General features: G+C 46.8%; 1 protein-coding gene across 1 annotated transcript in view; it reads right to left on the bottom strand.

The window, feature by feature from the left end:
• Positions 1-14,228: 14,228 nt before the first annotated feature.
• Positions 14,229-16,078, bottom strand: part of BTBD19 (BTB (POZ) domain containing 19) — a 66,606-nt gene continuing 64,756 nt past the window's right edge. The window contains exon 8 of the mRNA XM_015421973.1: positions 14,229-14,856. Coding sequence (XP_015277459.1) covers positions 14,722-14,856 — 135 coding nt within the window. The 3' untranslated portion in view covers positions 14,229-14,721. The remainder of the gene's footprint in view (positions 14,857-16,078) is intronic.

Below are 16,078 nucleotides of genomic sequence, written 5' to 3'. Positions count from 1 at the left end.
AGATTTATCACCAAGGCCTCTATTTGTGAGGCCCTCTCAGGAGTGAGAAATATTCATGCCTTGGTATAATCCAGAAAAGCACCAATAAATGTAGTCTGTTATGATGGAATGAGTTTTAATTTTTTTTTGTAGTTGATAACCAGTCCTAAACCCTCACAGGTCTTCATAATGTACCCACAGTTTTGTGAGCAAAAATTCTACTTTGTGAACAAAAATGCTAGTAGCATTAAAGTTGTGAGTCTACTATCACATAAATTAGTATTTTAGAAGATTATTTCCATAACCTTGTAAAAATCTCAGAATGAATTCTTTTAAACTATTTTTAAACTATATTTTAAGAATAATTTAAACATTGTAAGAGAAAACAGAATCAAGTCAAATTCCATTACAGAAAATGTCCTCTATGGGGGTAAACCAGAGCTCTGGAGCACAGGTCTACCTTGCCACTTTCCACTATATTGGTAGACCTGACCTTCAGCGCACAAGTCTACCCTCCCCTTTCCACTGTATTGGTAGGTCTGGCCTCTGGAGAACAGGTCTACCCTCCCCTTTCCACTATATTGGTAGACCTGGCCTCTGGAGAACAGGCCTACACACCTCTTACCACTATATAGGTAGACCTGGCCACAGACCACCGCCCTATGCTGAGCCTTAGAATACATACCAGCATTTGGGGGGTCAACGACCTCTTGCAGTCTACTTTGTGGGGTTTTTTAGTGAAATATGACAACCAGCATTACAGGTCAAGTATAACAGAGGTGGCACAATCACTGTCAGAACCCTGCCTAACCTAACAAACAGGAAGTTGGTTAAATTTTATTAACTTGCCCAAACTACTTATTTATTAAAATATTTACACCCCACATTTCCATGTGACTCAAGGCAGCTTACAAATCATACCAAAAAGCATAATAGGGGTGCAGGGGGGGAAACTTGATCCCCCCGCTCCATTATAGCCTATGGGGACCATTACAGTCATTGGGCCCTATAGGCTATAATGGAGAATCAATCTGGGGGTCTAATTCTATGGGCCCCAGAAGGAGGTACCCCCAACCTCCATTGTTTGCAATGGAGGGGGGAAATGCCTTCTCAGTTTACTCATGGGCTGAGGCAAAAATCCCTACACTGCTGGCTAAAATTTTATGCACCAGCACCCCCTAGCACAGCTTAGAGGGAATTTTTAATATGTATCTGCAATAAGTCATATGATTATGCAGTAATAAGCCAATCATCGAAATACAGATATATGCAGCACCTCTTGGATCTTAGATAAGCGACTACCATTGCCATGCATTTAGTAAACACTCTTGGTGCAGTGGCCAAGCCAAAGGGTAACACAGTGTACTGGTATGAAACTCCATTGTGCTTAAAACACAAGCATCTATGATGGCCTGGGTGACTAGCCATGTGAAAGTAAGCATCCTGAAAGTCTAGAATAATAAACCAGCAATTTAATTTTAAGAACTGTAACATTGACAGAAAGGATCATATTCTGAACTTTTTAACTTGGAGAAACAAATTAAGGCCTCTTAGGTCTAAAATGGGTCAAAGACCATCGTCCTTCTTGGGAACAAGAAAAAACCATGAATAAATCCCATGACTACAGTCATCATCAGGTAGCCTCTGTACCGCCCCCTTCTCTAGAAGGTTCGCTAATTCCAGGCCCAGCTCAGGCATGATGTTATCTGCTGCTTGAACAGAGGACTATAAAGGTGGTCTTTCCAGAAGCTCTAATCTGTAGCCGTGTTGGACTATGGACAAAGCCCAACTATCAGAGGTGATAATTTGCCCCCTGTTGGCAAATAAGTACAACTTGTATGAAAAACTGATAGTAGCAACCTCCATTAAGCGTACTAGTCAAAACAATGCTGTAACTCCTTTAAGGACTGATGCTGCTGATGTCCTAGGGACCTTGATCTATGTGTGTTCTTTGCTTCATTTGAGACTAAGACCCAGTAAAAGATTTTTGTGCAGGACACTGCCTGGCACTGTTGATGCTGTCGGAGTTGCTGGTGCCAAGGGTATGGTGGTCACTGCTGATGTTTATAAGAATATCTGGGCCTATAAGAAGGGTGAGGTCCTAGAGTGATGCTGAAGGAATGGGCAGTCTGTACTTTTTTATTTGATGCAGGACCTCATCAGTTTCTGAGGAGAAGAGTGTGGTCCCCTCAAACAGACGATCCTCAACATTTTGTCTGATTTCCAGTGGGAGGCTGTAGATTGCAACCATGCATCCCTGTGTAGAACAATTGCTGAAGCCATGGCCCTGGCAGAAGAATTTGCAGCACGTTTCCAAGCATTATTTTGCTGTTTTGAAAGTCAAAGAGCTTCAGATTGTTGCAGGTTGGCTAGGGGCTTTTTGTCAACTGGGAGAAGGTTGCTGTAAGATGGTGTTTTCTTCCATAAAAAGAGTTGGTAGCCCCTCAGGATGGCTCCATAATTCACAATAATAAATTCATTGGTGCTGAAGAGTATGCCTTCTGGCTGACTGCATCAATCTTGTGCCCTTCTCTATCAGCTGGGGTGGAATAGGCACTGGGATGCTGCCTTGCTTGCATTTCCTCTGCAATAAGCAAGGAGGGGGGATGGGTGAATAAGCATGGGCAACCCACCCTCCTGATGGGCCTCGTACAGGTTTTCTACCTTCTTTGAAGTAGCTGGAAGGTTTCTCCTATATGGTGCTGGAGATGTCTAGTACTCCTTCAAGCCTTGGAGAGGCAATGATGCCAGGTGAGTCTGATTAAAGCCTCTCTAATATTTTGTCCCGTGACTTCGGTATAGAGGAATTGACTTGAATGCCCAAAGATTTGCCATGTGCATCATGTATTCTGCATATAGGCTGAGATATCCATTTGGAGAAACTTGATTGGGGTCCCCCACAGTGTCATCTGGTGAAGGATCTGATGGTAAGCCAAAACTCTGACCCGAGCAAGACCTTCTTCATCACCCTTGGAAGAGGGTGGAGGAGGCGAGTACCATCTCAGTACGGACACAAACCCATGGTTCTGGGGAGAAGAATGTCTCAATTCTGAATGGTCAGGTAGAGTAGGATAGTCGCCCCATTCATAGGGGGAAGGTGAGAGGAAATATAATGGATAATGCTGCCAGTGGGTTGGAGGTGAAGAAAATTGCCATGAAATCAGTTGGGATGGTTCCGAAAGTTGAGAGGGGGCTGGAACCAAAGGAGTTTCCAATTCAGGTTCCACTTCACTGTCAGAGATGGATGGCACTGGTGAAGGAGAATGAATAGAAGGGGTTCGTGGTAGAGCCAGTTCTTCTGTGGCAAGGTGGATTTTTTGCAGAACTGAATTTGGAACTGACTGATGCTTTTCTCTGTGTTTTGTCTTTGCCTTTACTTTCTGGGGAGGCAATTTGGATGCACATCATGTTGGCAGTCAGTCTAGTGATCAGGACTGACATTCACGGAACCGATGGGGCTAAAGCGACTAAGGGTGGGCCTGAGAGGGCTGGTCAATCCTTGTTGGGGATTCGGTCGGTAAGGCTTGGGAGCACTCCACTGGGGCAGGTGTTGGTTTCTCCCACAAACTAGCCTTCAAATGTGAGACACAATCTGACCCGGGCCTGCATGGTAAATTGAAGGCAGAATCTATACAATGCCCCTTGCCCAAGCACAAAAGACAGTGGGAATGTGCGTCACACCTTGTCATCTTTGTGCCTCACTTAGTACATTATTTCAAAAGCACCTTCTGTGACGTATTTGCAAGTAGGACCAGAAATGGTAAGAAACTCACTGAGGAAACTTGAAGAAAAACACTAAGAGAAGTTGGAAGCTCGACCTCTCACCATGGTGGCAAAGAACGAATTGAGCGAAGGGAAGTGCCTCCCCTTGGAGCACGTGACTAAGCAGGAAAATGGTGACTAGCACTCCCCAGAGGGGGAGGGGCTCCCCTGGAGTGTTTCTCATGCCTCAAAAATGCTGGAAAAATCCTCTGACAGCCAGCTGGCACATGCACAGTCCCAATATGGGACTGCACAGAAGACCAAAGATGAACCTACAAACATGCAGTGGGATTTCTCACACTAACACCCACACTTACACGTACATCTAGGCATCCAAAGAGTAGTGTAGTTTAGCTGTTGCAGTAACAAAATTGTTCAGGGTTTAAAATCTCCTCATTAGATTTTTCTTCTGTCTTCCAGATAAAAACTCCAGAGACAATCCAACAATTTCTTTCTAGATAAACAATTTATTTGCCTGGCCCCTTTAACTATTAGGCAGAGCTTAACCTAAATTTATTTGACTGCAGTTTTGACCACACTGCTTCTTATCCCTTCCCCAAAAGTCCTGATAGTTATTCTTCATCATAATACTAATTGTTCAGATGTTTAAAAAATGTGATCAGTCCCTCTTCCCTTGTCTTTCCTTCTCTATACATAATCGGTTCCTTCAGTTTTCCCTCATACGTAATGTATGTTTAAAAACAGGTCTCAGTGAAACTGAGTTCAAATTGAATTATTGATTATTATTCATCTCCTGTATTTTAGCATAACGCTCAACAACATATGGATTCCAAACTTTTCCTCCTGAGCAGCATTTACTTTTGATATGCTATACCAATTTTTGCTTCTACCACAAGAGGGCAGTAGACAAGCACACAAACAAAAAAGAAATCTTGTAACCCTTTTCCTCTAGCAGCTCTGTGGCTCTTTTGGCCTGGGAGAGTCACCACTGTGGCCTGTATCTCTGAAAGTGCCTAGTTAAAGGCCTATCACATTAATTTTTTTACTGCTATGTAATGCATGGTCAAAAGATATTATGCAAAATTTGTGAAAAATAATTAAAAATAAACATATACACAAAAGGCCTATCACATTTAATGAATGGTGGGGTGGAGAGACCCAGTCCTTTCTCCAATCCCATTTACTACCTCCGTTCCCTCTTTATGTATTCCCATTCAGGCCCGTAGCTACAGTGGGGCATTTCGGGGCCCGGCCCCCTGACTTCCTGCTTGAGGGCCTCCCCGAATTCCTTTCAGCCCAGCCCCTCCCCCACTCTCTGGCAAGATGTGGTAGCCACCACAAACTCCCCCTGTGCTGCTGGTTTTCCTTGCCTTCCCCCTTTCCAGTGATTTCTCTCCCCACTCCCACCCCTGCCCTCCCCCTCATCCTGGTGCAACCTCCAGAGCATCTTCCCTGCACTGGGGAAAGGTGAGCAGGCCGGCCGGCAGCTGGGGTGGGTGAAGGAGCACCAGGGAGGAGGCACAAGATGCCAAAGCTCAAGGTAGGCAGAGCTGATGGCCAGGCAGAGGGTGCCGCTGCCACACCTGAGTGCACCGAGAAGCCGGTAAATTATTTTAAATCAAATTAGCCAGTGCCCCCCCCCCAAGAATTTAAATGCCCCCTGACTGAGAAATTCCTGGCTATGGTCCTGTTTCCATTCCCCCCCCCCCGAGACCCTTATTACTTGGCAGAGCAAAGGAAAGGGCCAGGGCAGCCTTTCCAAACTTATTCCTGCTTCTTGCTCTCTCACATCAAACAAAGCAATGAGGTCTAGTTCATACACGGAGGGAGAATGAGGTGGTAGAACGGATCCTATCACTTCAGGCTGCAAGGAAGGGAAACCATATCTGAGTGTTCCTGTGCATTAAAAAAAAAAGTCACCTTCATACAAACAGAAAACTCGCACAGCTGGTAGAAAGGTTTTGCCCCTATTTTGTGTTTGCTGTGCTGGTTTTGCTTGTCAGAAGTTCTTAACAGAGTATTCCAAAATGTGATCCCAGTGTTGTCAACTCTGCATTGGAAAATTGCTGGAGATTTGGGGGGGGGGGGTGTGGATCTTACAGAGGGGGGGAGGGTTTGTGGAGGGGAGCAACCTCTGGGGTATCCTGCCATAGAGCCGACCCTCTGGGCTGAGGGAACTGATCTCCGTAGTCTGGAAATCAACCTGTTCCCCTCATGTGTGAATCAGACCTGAGTGACGAGGAAAGGAGCACTTCCCCCGTCTGACCCGAAGTCAGAGGGGTTTATTTTGGGAAGAGGGAGAGGAACAATTGATTGCATTCTCTGTTCTTTCCTGCCCTTACCAGTTCGGTGGGAGTGGAGGTCACACTGCCAATTTCCAGGTGGGGCCTGGAGATCTCCCAGAATTACAACTAACCTCCAGACTACAGAGATCATATGTTCCCCCAAGGGTACTACAGTTGGGGGGCGTCATCTCCTGGAAATTCCAGGCCCGAGAGACGTTAAATTTGCGGTGACCAGGACCAGGGCATTTTCGGTGGCGGCTCCTACCTAGTGGAAGGAGCTCCCGGAAGAGATCCGGGCCCTGCGGGACCTCTCTTAGTTCCGCAGGGCCTGCAAGACGGAGCTCTTCCGCCAGGCCTTTGAGTAGGAGCTGCCGCCACCACTATTCCACCTTTGCCCCCTATGCTCTGGATCTTAGGAAGTAGTTTGGAAGTTAAGATCTACCCATCTTGTCTAAATCTGTTTGTAAATTTGTTATTGTATTTTATTGTAATTTATTGTTTTTAAACTATGTGTTTACTGTTTTAACCTCGGCACATGGTGCCCTTGTTAGCCGCCCTGAGCCTTCGGAGTAGGGCGGGATGTAAATTCAAATATAAATAAATAAATGGGGGTGGGGGTGGGGGGAGGCTGCTATACCTGGTTGAGTGCGTGGCATCCTGTCCTGCTGAGGCCCACCCCCTCCTCAAACCCTGCCCTCCCTAGGCTCCACTCATAAATCCCTAGGAATTTTCCAGTCTGGAGTTGGCAATCCTAGTGGGGGGACTGAACTGCCTTGAAGCATGGGAAGAGGAACATTGCCTCCCTCTGTACTTGCGAGGCCCCTGTCTGTAGCCCATCTGGGGTGGGGGTAATGAGCGGGTTTTGTACCCCAAGTGCAACACATTACTATTCTCCGTATGTCCAGTCACAATGCTTTTAGCATAGAGTAGACTGCACTCACCTCAAAGGATTACTGTACTAAACTAGAAACCCAAAATCTGCCTGGCCTATTGTCCTCAGATTGCCACAATGTTTAAAACCCCAGGCAGGCTTTTTAAAAGGTGTGGTACAGGTTTCCTCTTAGGACAAGGTCAGAGGAGTGGCTGTGCTGAAAATGACTGAAACAGCTGCAATGGAAAGTAACCTTCTTCTACCTGTGGATGAGAACTACTTCCCCAGTCTTCCTGAAGAAAAGTTCTGTGTAACACGGAAGCTGACGTATTCTGTGAGTTTCTGTATAACTTGATCCAACAAAAGATACTCCTTTGCCAGCTTGGAATCTTGGGCATGCCCAGACAGCAACTTCCCACAGTTCCAGACAGAACTTTTCCCACAGAACATCCTGATGCTGACAGCTTGAAGATGGATATGTGATTGGTCAGTCTCCAGTGAACCCACAGCCTCGGCCGGTCTCCAATTTGCCCTATTTGGGCAAATTGATTGAGAGGGTGGTGGCAATACAGCTGCTGGGTTTTTTGGATGATGCTTCCGTGTTAGATCCCTTCCAGTCTGGCTTCCGTCCGGGTCATGGGACGGAGACGGTGCTGGTCGCTCTGACTGACGACCTCCGGAGACATCTGGATCAAGGCGGAATGGCGGTACCGTTGTTGTTAGATCTGTCGGCCGCTTTTGACATGGTCAACCACCAGTTACTAGTCCACCGCCTCATCGATGTGGGGGTTAGGGGGCTCGTCTTGCAATGGCTTGCTTCCTTTCTCCAGGGTCGGGGACAAAGGGTGGCGCTAGGGGAACAGTGGTCCAGGAGGCACCCACTGTGGTGTGCCTCAAGGGGCTGAGCTGTCCCCAATGTTATTCAATATCTATATGCGTCCCCTTGGCCAGATTGCCTGGAGGTATGGGCTGGGATGTCATCAGTATGCAGATGACACCCAGCTCTATCTGATCTTAGGCAGCCAGTCGGACTCCAGTCCAGTCCAGAAGACCTGGATCGTGCTTTGCAGGCCGTAGCTGGGTGGCTCAGACTGAATCAGCTGAAACTGAATCCAGCGAAGATGGAGGTCCTGTGCCTGGGTCGGGGCAGTTTGGGGGCGGGGGTCCCACTCCCGACCTTTGGGGGGGCTTTATTGGTCCCAGCGCCAGAGGTTCGGAGTTTGGGAGTGCTCCTGGATCCCTCCCTTACCATGGAGGCCCAGGTAGCAGCCACTGCCAAGTCGACCTTTTATCTTCTTAGGCTGATTAGGCAGTTGGTTCCCTTCCTCGACCGCGTTGACCTGGCCACAGTGATCTACGCGATGGTCACCTCGAGACTAGACTACTGTAATGCTCTCTACATGGGCTTTGTTGCAGATTCAGAAGCTACAGCTAGTGTAGAACGCCGCAGCCAGGCTGTTGATGGGTCTCCCTAGATGGGAGCACATCCAGCCTGTGCTGAGAACACTGCACTGGCTGCCAATAGCATACCAAGTCCACTTCAAGGTGCTGGTTCTTACCTTTAAAGCCCTATATGGTCGGGGTCCAACATACCTACGGGACCACATTTCCCCGTATATACCCCAGAGAGCACTACGGTCTGGGTCTCAAAATCGGTTGACCCTCCCTGGCCCAAGGGAGGCCAGGCTAGCTGCTACTAGGGCCGGGGCCTTTTCAGTGGCGGCCCCTACCTGGTGGAACGAGCTCCTGGAGGAGATCAGGGCCCTTCCGGAGTTCTTCCGCCAGGCATATAATTAGGGGCCGCCGCTGCAGTGCACGGCCCGCAAAGTCATCATCAAGCAGCTGCCATAAGAGTCGACGAGCAGAATAACATCTAAGCACTCTTACACTGGAAGCTGGAAATACATCTGAAAGCATTCCATCTGATTGAATTTTAACCGCCACCAGCCCTTTGTAATGTATTATTTTTAACTGTTATGTTTTAATTTGTATTATGTATGTTTTTATCATGTATTAATGTTATTGAAAGCTGCCCTGAGCCTGCTCTGCGGGGAGGGCGGGGTATAAATTTGACAATAAATAAATACCAGGCATGCTGACAGACTAAAGCTGTTGCACACAGGGCCATTATTTGGGCCACAATTGGTCACCAGTCCCTGAAAGAAGGGCCCTGTGGACATGACCTCATTCCCTGTGTTCAAGAAAACAACACCTATACCTTCTCCTCATCTAGGTCCTGGTACTTCCCAGTTTCTATGAGGCCACAACAACAGGGCCTGGCTTGAGATGAAGGTGCAGCATCTGGAATAAATTCCTCTGCAGTTCCATCTGCCCTGGGGAGATTCTCTAGCTGATACAGAGAGCGGCTGAGAGTCAGGGTGTGTATAGTTTTGATGTTGCCTAACATGAGCAGGGTGGAGACTGTTCTAAGGAGTTTACATGCTCAGTTAAAATTACTCGATAGTCCTTATTTTAACAAGCACATTTATTTTGGTTTGTATAGGACATTTTGTTTTCTGTACTTAAAGGACAATTTCTGTAATTAAAGAACAAAGAAATAAATACGAGTGCAAAATTTGCAGTTCCAAATTTTTTCTTTGGTATAGATTTTTAAAGGCAGATTTGAGTTTACAAAATATTTTAATGTAAGTTATTTACAAGTTCAAGTACATATAAAACAACTATTATCACCAAAATCAACTCAATATCAATACATAATCTTTCTTGGAGAATATTTTATTTTATCAAGTAAATCATCTCATCTAATTTTTACTTATTACTTTCTATTTTCTGGTGGAACTCTCTGCCAGAAAACACCCGTGCCCTGCAGGAATTACTACCTTTTCACAGGGCACGTAAGGCAGAGATTTTTCGCCAGGCATTTGGTCGAATATAGCAATGGGACAGGATGACATCTGGCACTCTCATATACTCTCCCCATCCCTCACACCTCCCCCCCCCCGAAGGCTGTGGAGCTGAATTTTCCCCGCCTTCTTGGACTGCATATTGTTCTATTTACTGATCTGTTTCTGGGTAGATTTAATGTTGGATTTAATTTAAATCATTTAATGTATTCTATTCTGTAGTAAGCTGCCTTGAGCCCTACTTGTGGTTAAGGGCTGCCTAGTAAATCTAATATAATAAATAATTAATAAATAAATTTAGTTTTACACAAATCCTTTATCTCATTGCCTTATCTCTATCCATGGAAACAATATTGCTCCTTTATTCTTTCCCGACAGCAGGTTACAAAATGCTTGCTGATAATTGTAAAATTTATGGTGTCATGTTTTCATACACTATGTACCATGCTTTTTAAGGAAGATATACTTAAGGCTGCAATGAGCACTGACCTCAGTGAGACTTACTACTACAAGGAGGGGTCATTTAATAGAAAAAGAGATGCAGGAGCTCATTAGCATAACTTATTTGCATATGCCACACACCCTGACAAAGGGCAGGCATGTTTAAAATGGCTTTCTTTCCCTCCCCAATCCGGGGAGGGAAAGAAAGGCATTGAAACATCCCCTTCCCCACTTTCCCTCCACTCTCCGAGTTTCTCTGCAGTAGTGGAGAAGCTCAGATAGGGAAAGGAGGAGGAGGAGGCATGCTTCCATGCCTGCCCTTCTCTTCCCCAGCCAGCCTGTCGTGGCTGGAGAAGCAAAGGGCAGGCATGTTTAAAATCTGGGGAAGGGAAAGAAAGGCATTTAAATCCCCCTCACACTTCCCCGAGTTTCTCCACAAAAGCGGAGAGGCTCAGGGAAAAAAGGGGGCACGTCTGCCTGCCTGCCTGCCTGCCTGCCCTTCCCTTCCGTTCTCCAGCGAACCTGCTGCGGTGAGCTGGCTGGGGAAGCAAAGGGAAGGCATGCAGGCAGGCAGGCAGGCATGCCTGGGTTCCCTACTCCTGGGCTTGTTGCTCCTGGAACGTCGTTCCTGCTCATTCCCCCTCGAAATGACCCCTGACTACAAGTAAAAAAAAAATGCATGTGATCAGGCTGTATGATTCCTTAAGAGCAATGTAGTTCAGGTTGTGTTGAATTCCCATATTGTTATTTTGTCCCATTTATACTGAGTGCTAGCAAAAATGCCTCCTAAGCACCCAGAACTCTTGATGTCTAAGCAGAAATGCTTTTTTGGCCAACGCATTTGAAGTTAGAGTATTTCTCTAGTGGCCAAAATCTGTCAAACATGTTCAACATAAGTGTGTGTGTGTGTGTGCGTGTGTGTGTGTGAAGTTAAAGGCAGAGCAAGTTTTGCTAGAACATATGTGATCTACTATCATAAAAATGTATTAAATGGCTGCATGGTACTTCCCCCTGGATCTAGTATTTGTGTTGTTACAGCTACTGCCAAAGCATTAAAAAAAAATTTATTTGACTTCTAAAAACACATGGTAGTAAGGTATCGCTTTTGGGAGATTTTTATTGTCACTCTGAGTCTTCTTGAAAGTGGGTATGGGAGCTGAGCTCAGATTTCATTTTGAAATACAGAATTTCCATGAGAATCTCGCTTTACCAGAGAACACCAGAGAACATCTCCACATTTCACTTCTCTTAGTATTAAGAATGATTGATCTAGGAACTGTATTTACAACACACTAAATTGCTCCCAAATCCAATACCTCCCAGTCTCCATTAGAAATTACCCCTTGACCCAGGGTTACTCTTATTATCACTTTTGCCACATTGGAGGAGCAGCTAACAGCATTGCCCAAACCCAGCACATTTCAAGAAGCTAAAGGACCATTCCCCCGCCCCCCAGGCTCCCAAGCCATCTGCTTCCTTAGCAACCAGGTACCCAAACAAACACTGCTAGACAAAGCCTATCCCTGTCTAGGCCTAAAGCAGCCTGGCCAGGCACACTGGGAGTGGCATGCGTCAGCAGCTACAGTCAAATTCTGGTTGCACAATGACAGAGCCTGCCGCTCCTTGACCCAGGTGGAGCTGATTCACCAACATCCCCTCCAGGACAATGCTGTTCACAGACATCACTGATACCCTGCTTGTCCTACTAAAAAGCCCTCTGGGTTATTTTTATTCCAACCTGGTCAAAATCTCTGCCTCTTAACCTTTAAAAACAAACTTCGTCCTCAAGGACAGACCAGTGGGGCAATAGTTACATTTGCATCTGTGAACCACTGAGGGTAGCTGTGGACTCATTTGCATATATTCCGTTTCAAGAAGGCTGAATCCGCTCTGTAAAAGATACACGTTTGGCAAGAGGGAATTAACAGCTGATTTGAACTGCATTGGTAGTAGCAAAATCCAGCTGCCCTTGACCAACTGAAATTTTATTGACTTTAGATTGGCTCTTTGGGCTGTTTCCCTGGGATTTATTACCTGCAGCATTATTTGACAAATGTTAAGGACATAAGGCATGACTCATTGCATTCAAGGGCAGGGCCGGTGCCAGGCTTTCTTGCACCCTAGGCAAGGCTAGCTACTTGCGCCCCCCCCCATGGATTGCAAAGGGGCAGGGGCAGCCGGTTAATGCTGTGACCTATGAGCAGGCCAGGCTAGCACGAACCCACCAGATCTCGGAAACTAAGCAGGGCCGGGCCTGCTTAGTCCTTGGATGGGAGTCCAGGAAGGAAGTCCAGGCTCACTCTGCAGAACCAGGCAATGGTGCCCCCCCACCACTCATCTGTTGCCCTAACCCGAATAGCCCAGGCTCGCCAGATCTTGGCTGCTAGTTGAGTTAGCCCTGTTGAGTCTTCGGGTGGGATACCACCAAGGGAGCCCAGGGTTGCTACGTGCAGGCAGCCAATGGCCAACCACCTCTCTGTTCGCCTCTCGTCTTGAAAACCTCCATCAGGGGTCGCAATCCGTCAGCTGCGACTTGACGGCGTTCCCCCCCCCCCGCCTCCAGGCGTACTTGCCGCAGAAAACATACGGTCCCACTGCACCTTCAAGCCCAGAACTGTGTTCCCGGTGACGCCAGCTCTCCTGATTGCTCAGCATTTATTGCAAGACGTGCTTTTGGGTTCTGAAGAACAACAGCAACACTGACTGCAATGAATCTATGGCAAGAAGGTCGCACTGTTGCAAGCAATGCGGCTCACCTTTCAACTGCAGCTGGACTTTTGCACGGGGCACACCTCTTCCTGCTCCTGGGCCCCAGAGACCCCAGCCAGCCCCCCCACCCATGCCCCTCTCGGCCCGGCCTCTTCTCCTCCGCCCCGCAGGGACAGGTGGAGCCAGCCCCCCCCCCCGCGGGCCCCCCGGTCCTGGGCGCAGGCTGACCTGCCTGCCTGCCTTTGTGCTCTGCATCTCTTCTTGGCCCGGCTGCCAGCGCTGGCCAAGGAGGGGGAAGAAGGGAGTGAAGGAGAAGGAGAGGGAAACTTCCTCCTCCTCCTCCCTCCTCCGCTGCTCCCACGGGGCCTGCCCTACCTGCGCAGCAGCAGCAGCCTCCTCTTCCCTGTGTCGAGGGGCAGGCAAGCAGCTCTCAAAAGGCAGCTGGCTTCCACACCTGGCCTGCGCGCCTCCACACCTCCTCCTCCCGCTGTGCTGGGGACTGGCAGGTGGGGGGCCAAGGTGACAGCGGCGGCACTGGAAATGGTGAACAAACTTTCTATCTGGCTTCGTTCCCCCTCTCTGCACGAGTGGAGGAGCAGGGTTTTTGGCAAGGGAGGGGAGGGGGAGGGGTGCTCTCCTAAGCTGGTGCCCTAGGCGATTGCCTAACCACACCTTATGGAAGCTCCGGCCCTGTTCAAGGGTTATAAACTATATTTGGGTTACTTAGAATTATAATCAAAATTATAAAGTAAGTTATCTAGCTGAGGTTGTATTTCCATTTAAATCAGAACGTTATTGTATAAACTGCCCCAAACTGCCCACTACCAACTGATTTGACCCTAATTAGGGTTGGGGAATTCCTGGACATTTTAGGGGTGGAACCTAGGGAGGGCCGGATTAAGGGAGAAGAGGGACCTCAGCAAGGTATGATGGCATAGAGTCCACCCTCCAAAGCAACCATTCCCCCCAGGGAAACTGATCTCTGTAGTCTGGAGATCAGTTGTAATTATCTCCAGATCCCAACTGGAGATTGGCAACTCTGTTTGGCTGGTGCTCAAAAAATATTACAAAACTGTAATATTTAGAAGTCTGGTTCAAGTTTTAGTATAGTTCAGGATACCAGAATCTAGAGCAGTTCCAGACCAGGTTTTACTTAAAAACCCATTAGCATATCAATCAATGCTTTAGAATGAGCAAGCCTAGTCATTTTATCCCCTGCTGGTGAGAGAAACAACAAAATCTGTGGTGGAATTTTTCAAATATTAAAAGTGCATCAGGTGACAGGTACCACATCCAAATGCTAAGAAGCCTCTGTCTATGCTAGACAATTTGATGACAGCCTACAGCTCTGGGACAGGCCTCATTTTCTATTCCAGCGCCGGCACTATTTATCTATTTAGAAAATGTGCACCTTCAATGCAAGAGCACCTTCAGGGTCTTCCATCCACTGCCGAGATTTCAAATCATGAGCACGGATCCCATTAACCCCTGGTCTTTGGGGACAAACATGTTGGTACTGGGGAAATGAACAGCATGCAAAGCAGTCTCATACCAGGTCAAGTTCACTGGTCCTTTTGATGGGAAGTAGATGTCTTTTGTGCCTCAGATCTTTCTTCTGGACTCCTGTAGGACGGATGAGGGAGTGTCACATGAGAGCACTTTTAGCCAACCCAAACTTTGATGGAAATTAGGCCTCTTCTCTCGCACACCAGGAACTCTTTATGCCAACTGGACTCAGTCTGCAAGCAGGATGTAACTGAGGCAGCCAATTGACAGCAGCCAGTTCCTGGCTCAGAATCATAATGTTCTTTGCGCTGGGCATTGAAGCACTGTTCTATGAATCCCAGAGTCACTTCTGCTGTGGGTCAAGGTGGCGATGATGTTCCCGGGGCAATGTGCCACGCCGCCGACGGCACAGGCAGGATCGTGTTCCATGCCCCTTCCATAAGGCATGCATCTTCCAGGCCTCAGCCAAACTCTCTATCTAGACAGGGACAGAAACAGATATATCACACCCACACTTGGGAACCAAGCCCTAGCAAGCACATCGTAGTTTCTAAATACGTATACCACAGAAGATTTAGGGAGGTTCAAGGACAGGCAGAAGAAAATGAAGAGGACCTTTCCTCTTTCTCCACTGGGGCTCTGAAGTCAACTCCTACTGAACTGACAGGAATTCCTCTAAGGGGCTTCTCTTCATTTTATCTTCACAACAACCCAGTGATGTAGAAAGTGACTGACCCAAGGTCACTTAATAAGCTTCATGGCTGAGTGGAGATTTGAATCTGGATCTCCCTGGTCTAAATCTAACACTCTCACCACTAATCATACTAACTTACCTTAACGTTCCTATACTGAACCTAGTATAAAATGGACAGTGCAGAGTAGGAATATGCAATAAGCAATTAAGCTGTAGGTGTGCAGAGTGATCTCAGCTTGACTATGGGTTGTTGTGCTATAGAGTAAATGGGGGAATCTGTCATGATTTGGGAATTGGTTGCTGGCACTAGCCAACCTTTGGCCATCTGAGCGATTTCCAGGCAGTTTGAGTTCCAAGAGTGTTGCCTCATAATAAATTCAGATAGGTAGCTGTGTTGTTGTGAAGTAATATAACAAAGTTTGAGTCCAGCGGTACATTTAAGAGCAACAAACTTTAATTTGGGGTATAAGCTTTAGTGTGTATGCACACTTCTCTCTTTTTTTTTTGGCCCTCCGAAGGGGATTTTTTTTTAATTTTGTATTTTCTACACACTACACACTACAAATATGGGATGTGGTAAGGAATACTAATGCCCGATCACTATTACTATGGGAAATAGGTCAGGGAAATCTAGATACATAAATTCTACTGGATAGGGGAAGGAAAACTACCACTCTGTTCTAAATCTCCTACTGGATATGGGGGATAGGGTGAAAAATAATACAAATCACGATCTGAAAAGCTAAGAGAATAGATCTTTTTAACCTATTAATACAGGTTATACAGAGATTAGTTTGATTATACAAATATAAAATTATTAGCTAGGCACAATTACTGCCCTTAGCACTCATGCTTTAGTTTTAGAGACTTTTCTTCTTAGATTTCTTTGTTTTCTGCAATTTGGGAGCAGCTACTCCTTTCTCCGATTCAGATGATTCTGATGACGAGGAAATTTGGCTTGATGAATCCTGTGAGTAGGACTCCTCCTCCTCCTCTTCTTCCACAT

Source organism: Gekko japonicus, unplaced genomic scaffold (genome assembly GCF_001447785.1).
Source record: "Gekko japonicus isolate JY-2015 unplaced genomic scaffold, Gekko_japonicus_V1.1 scaffold75, whole genome shotgun sequence".
NCBI classification, from domain to species: domain Eukaryota; kingdom Metazoa; phylum Chordata; class Lepidosauria; order Squamata; family Gekkonidae; genus Gekko; species Gekko japonicus.
This window is presented reverse-complemented; position numbering and strand designations above follow the sequence as displayed.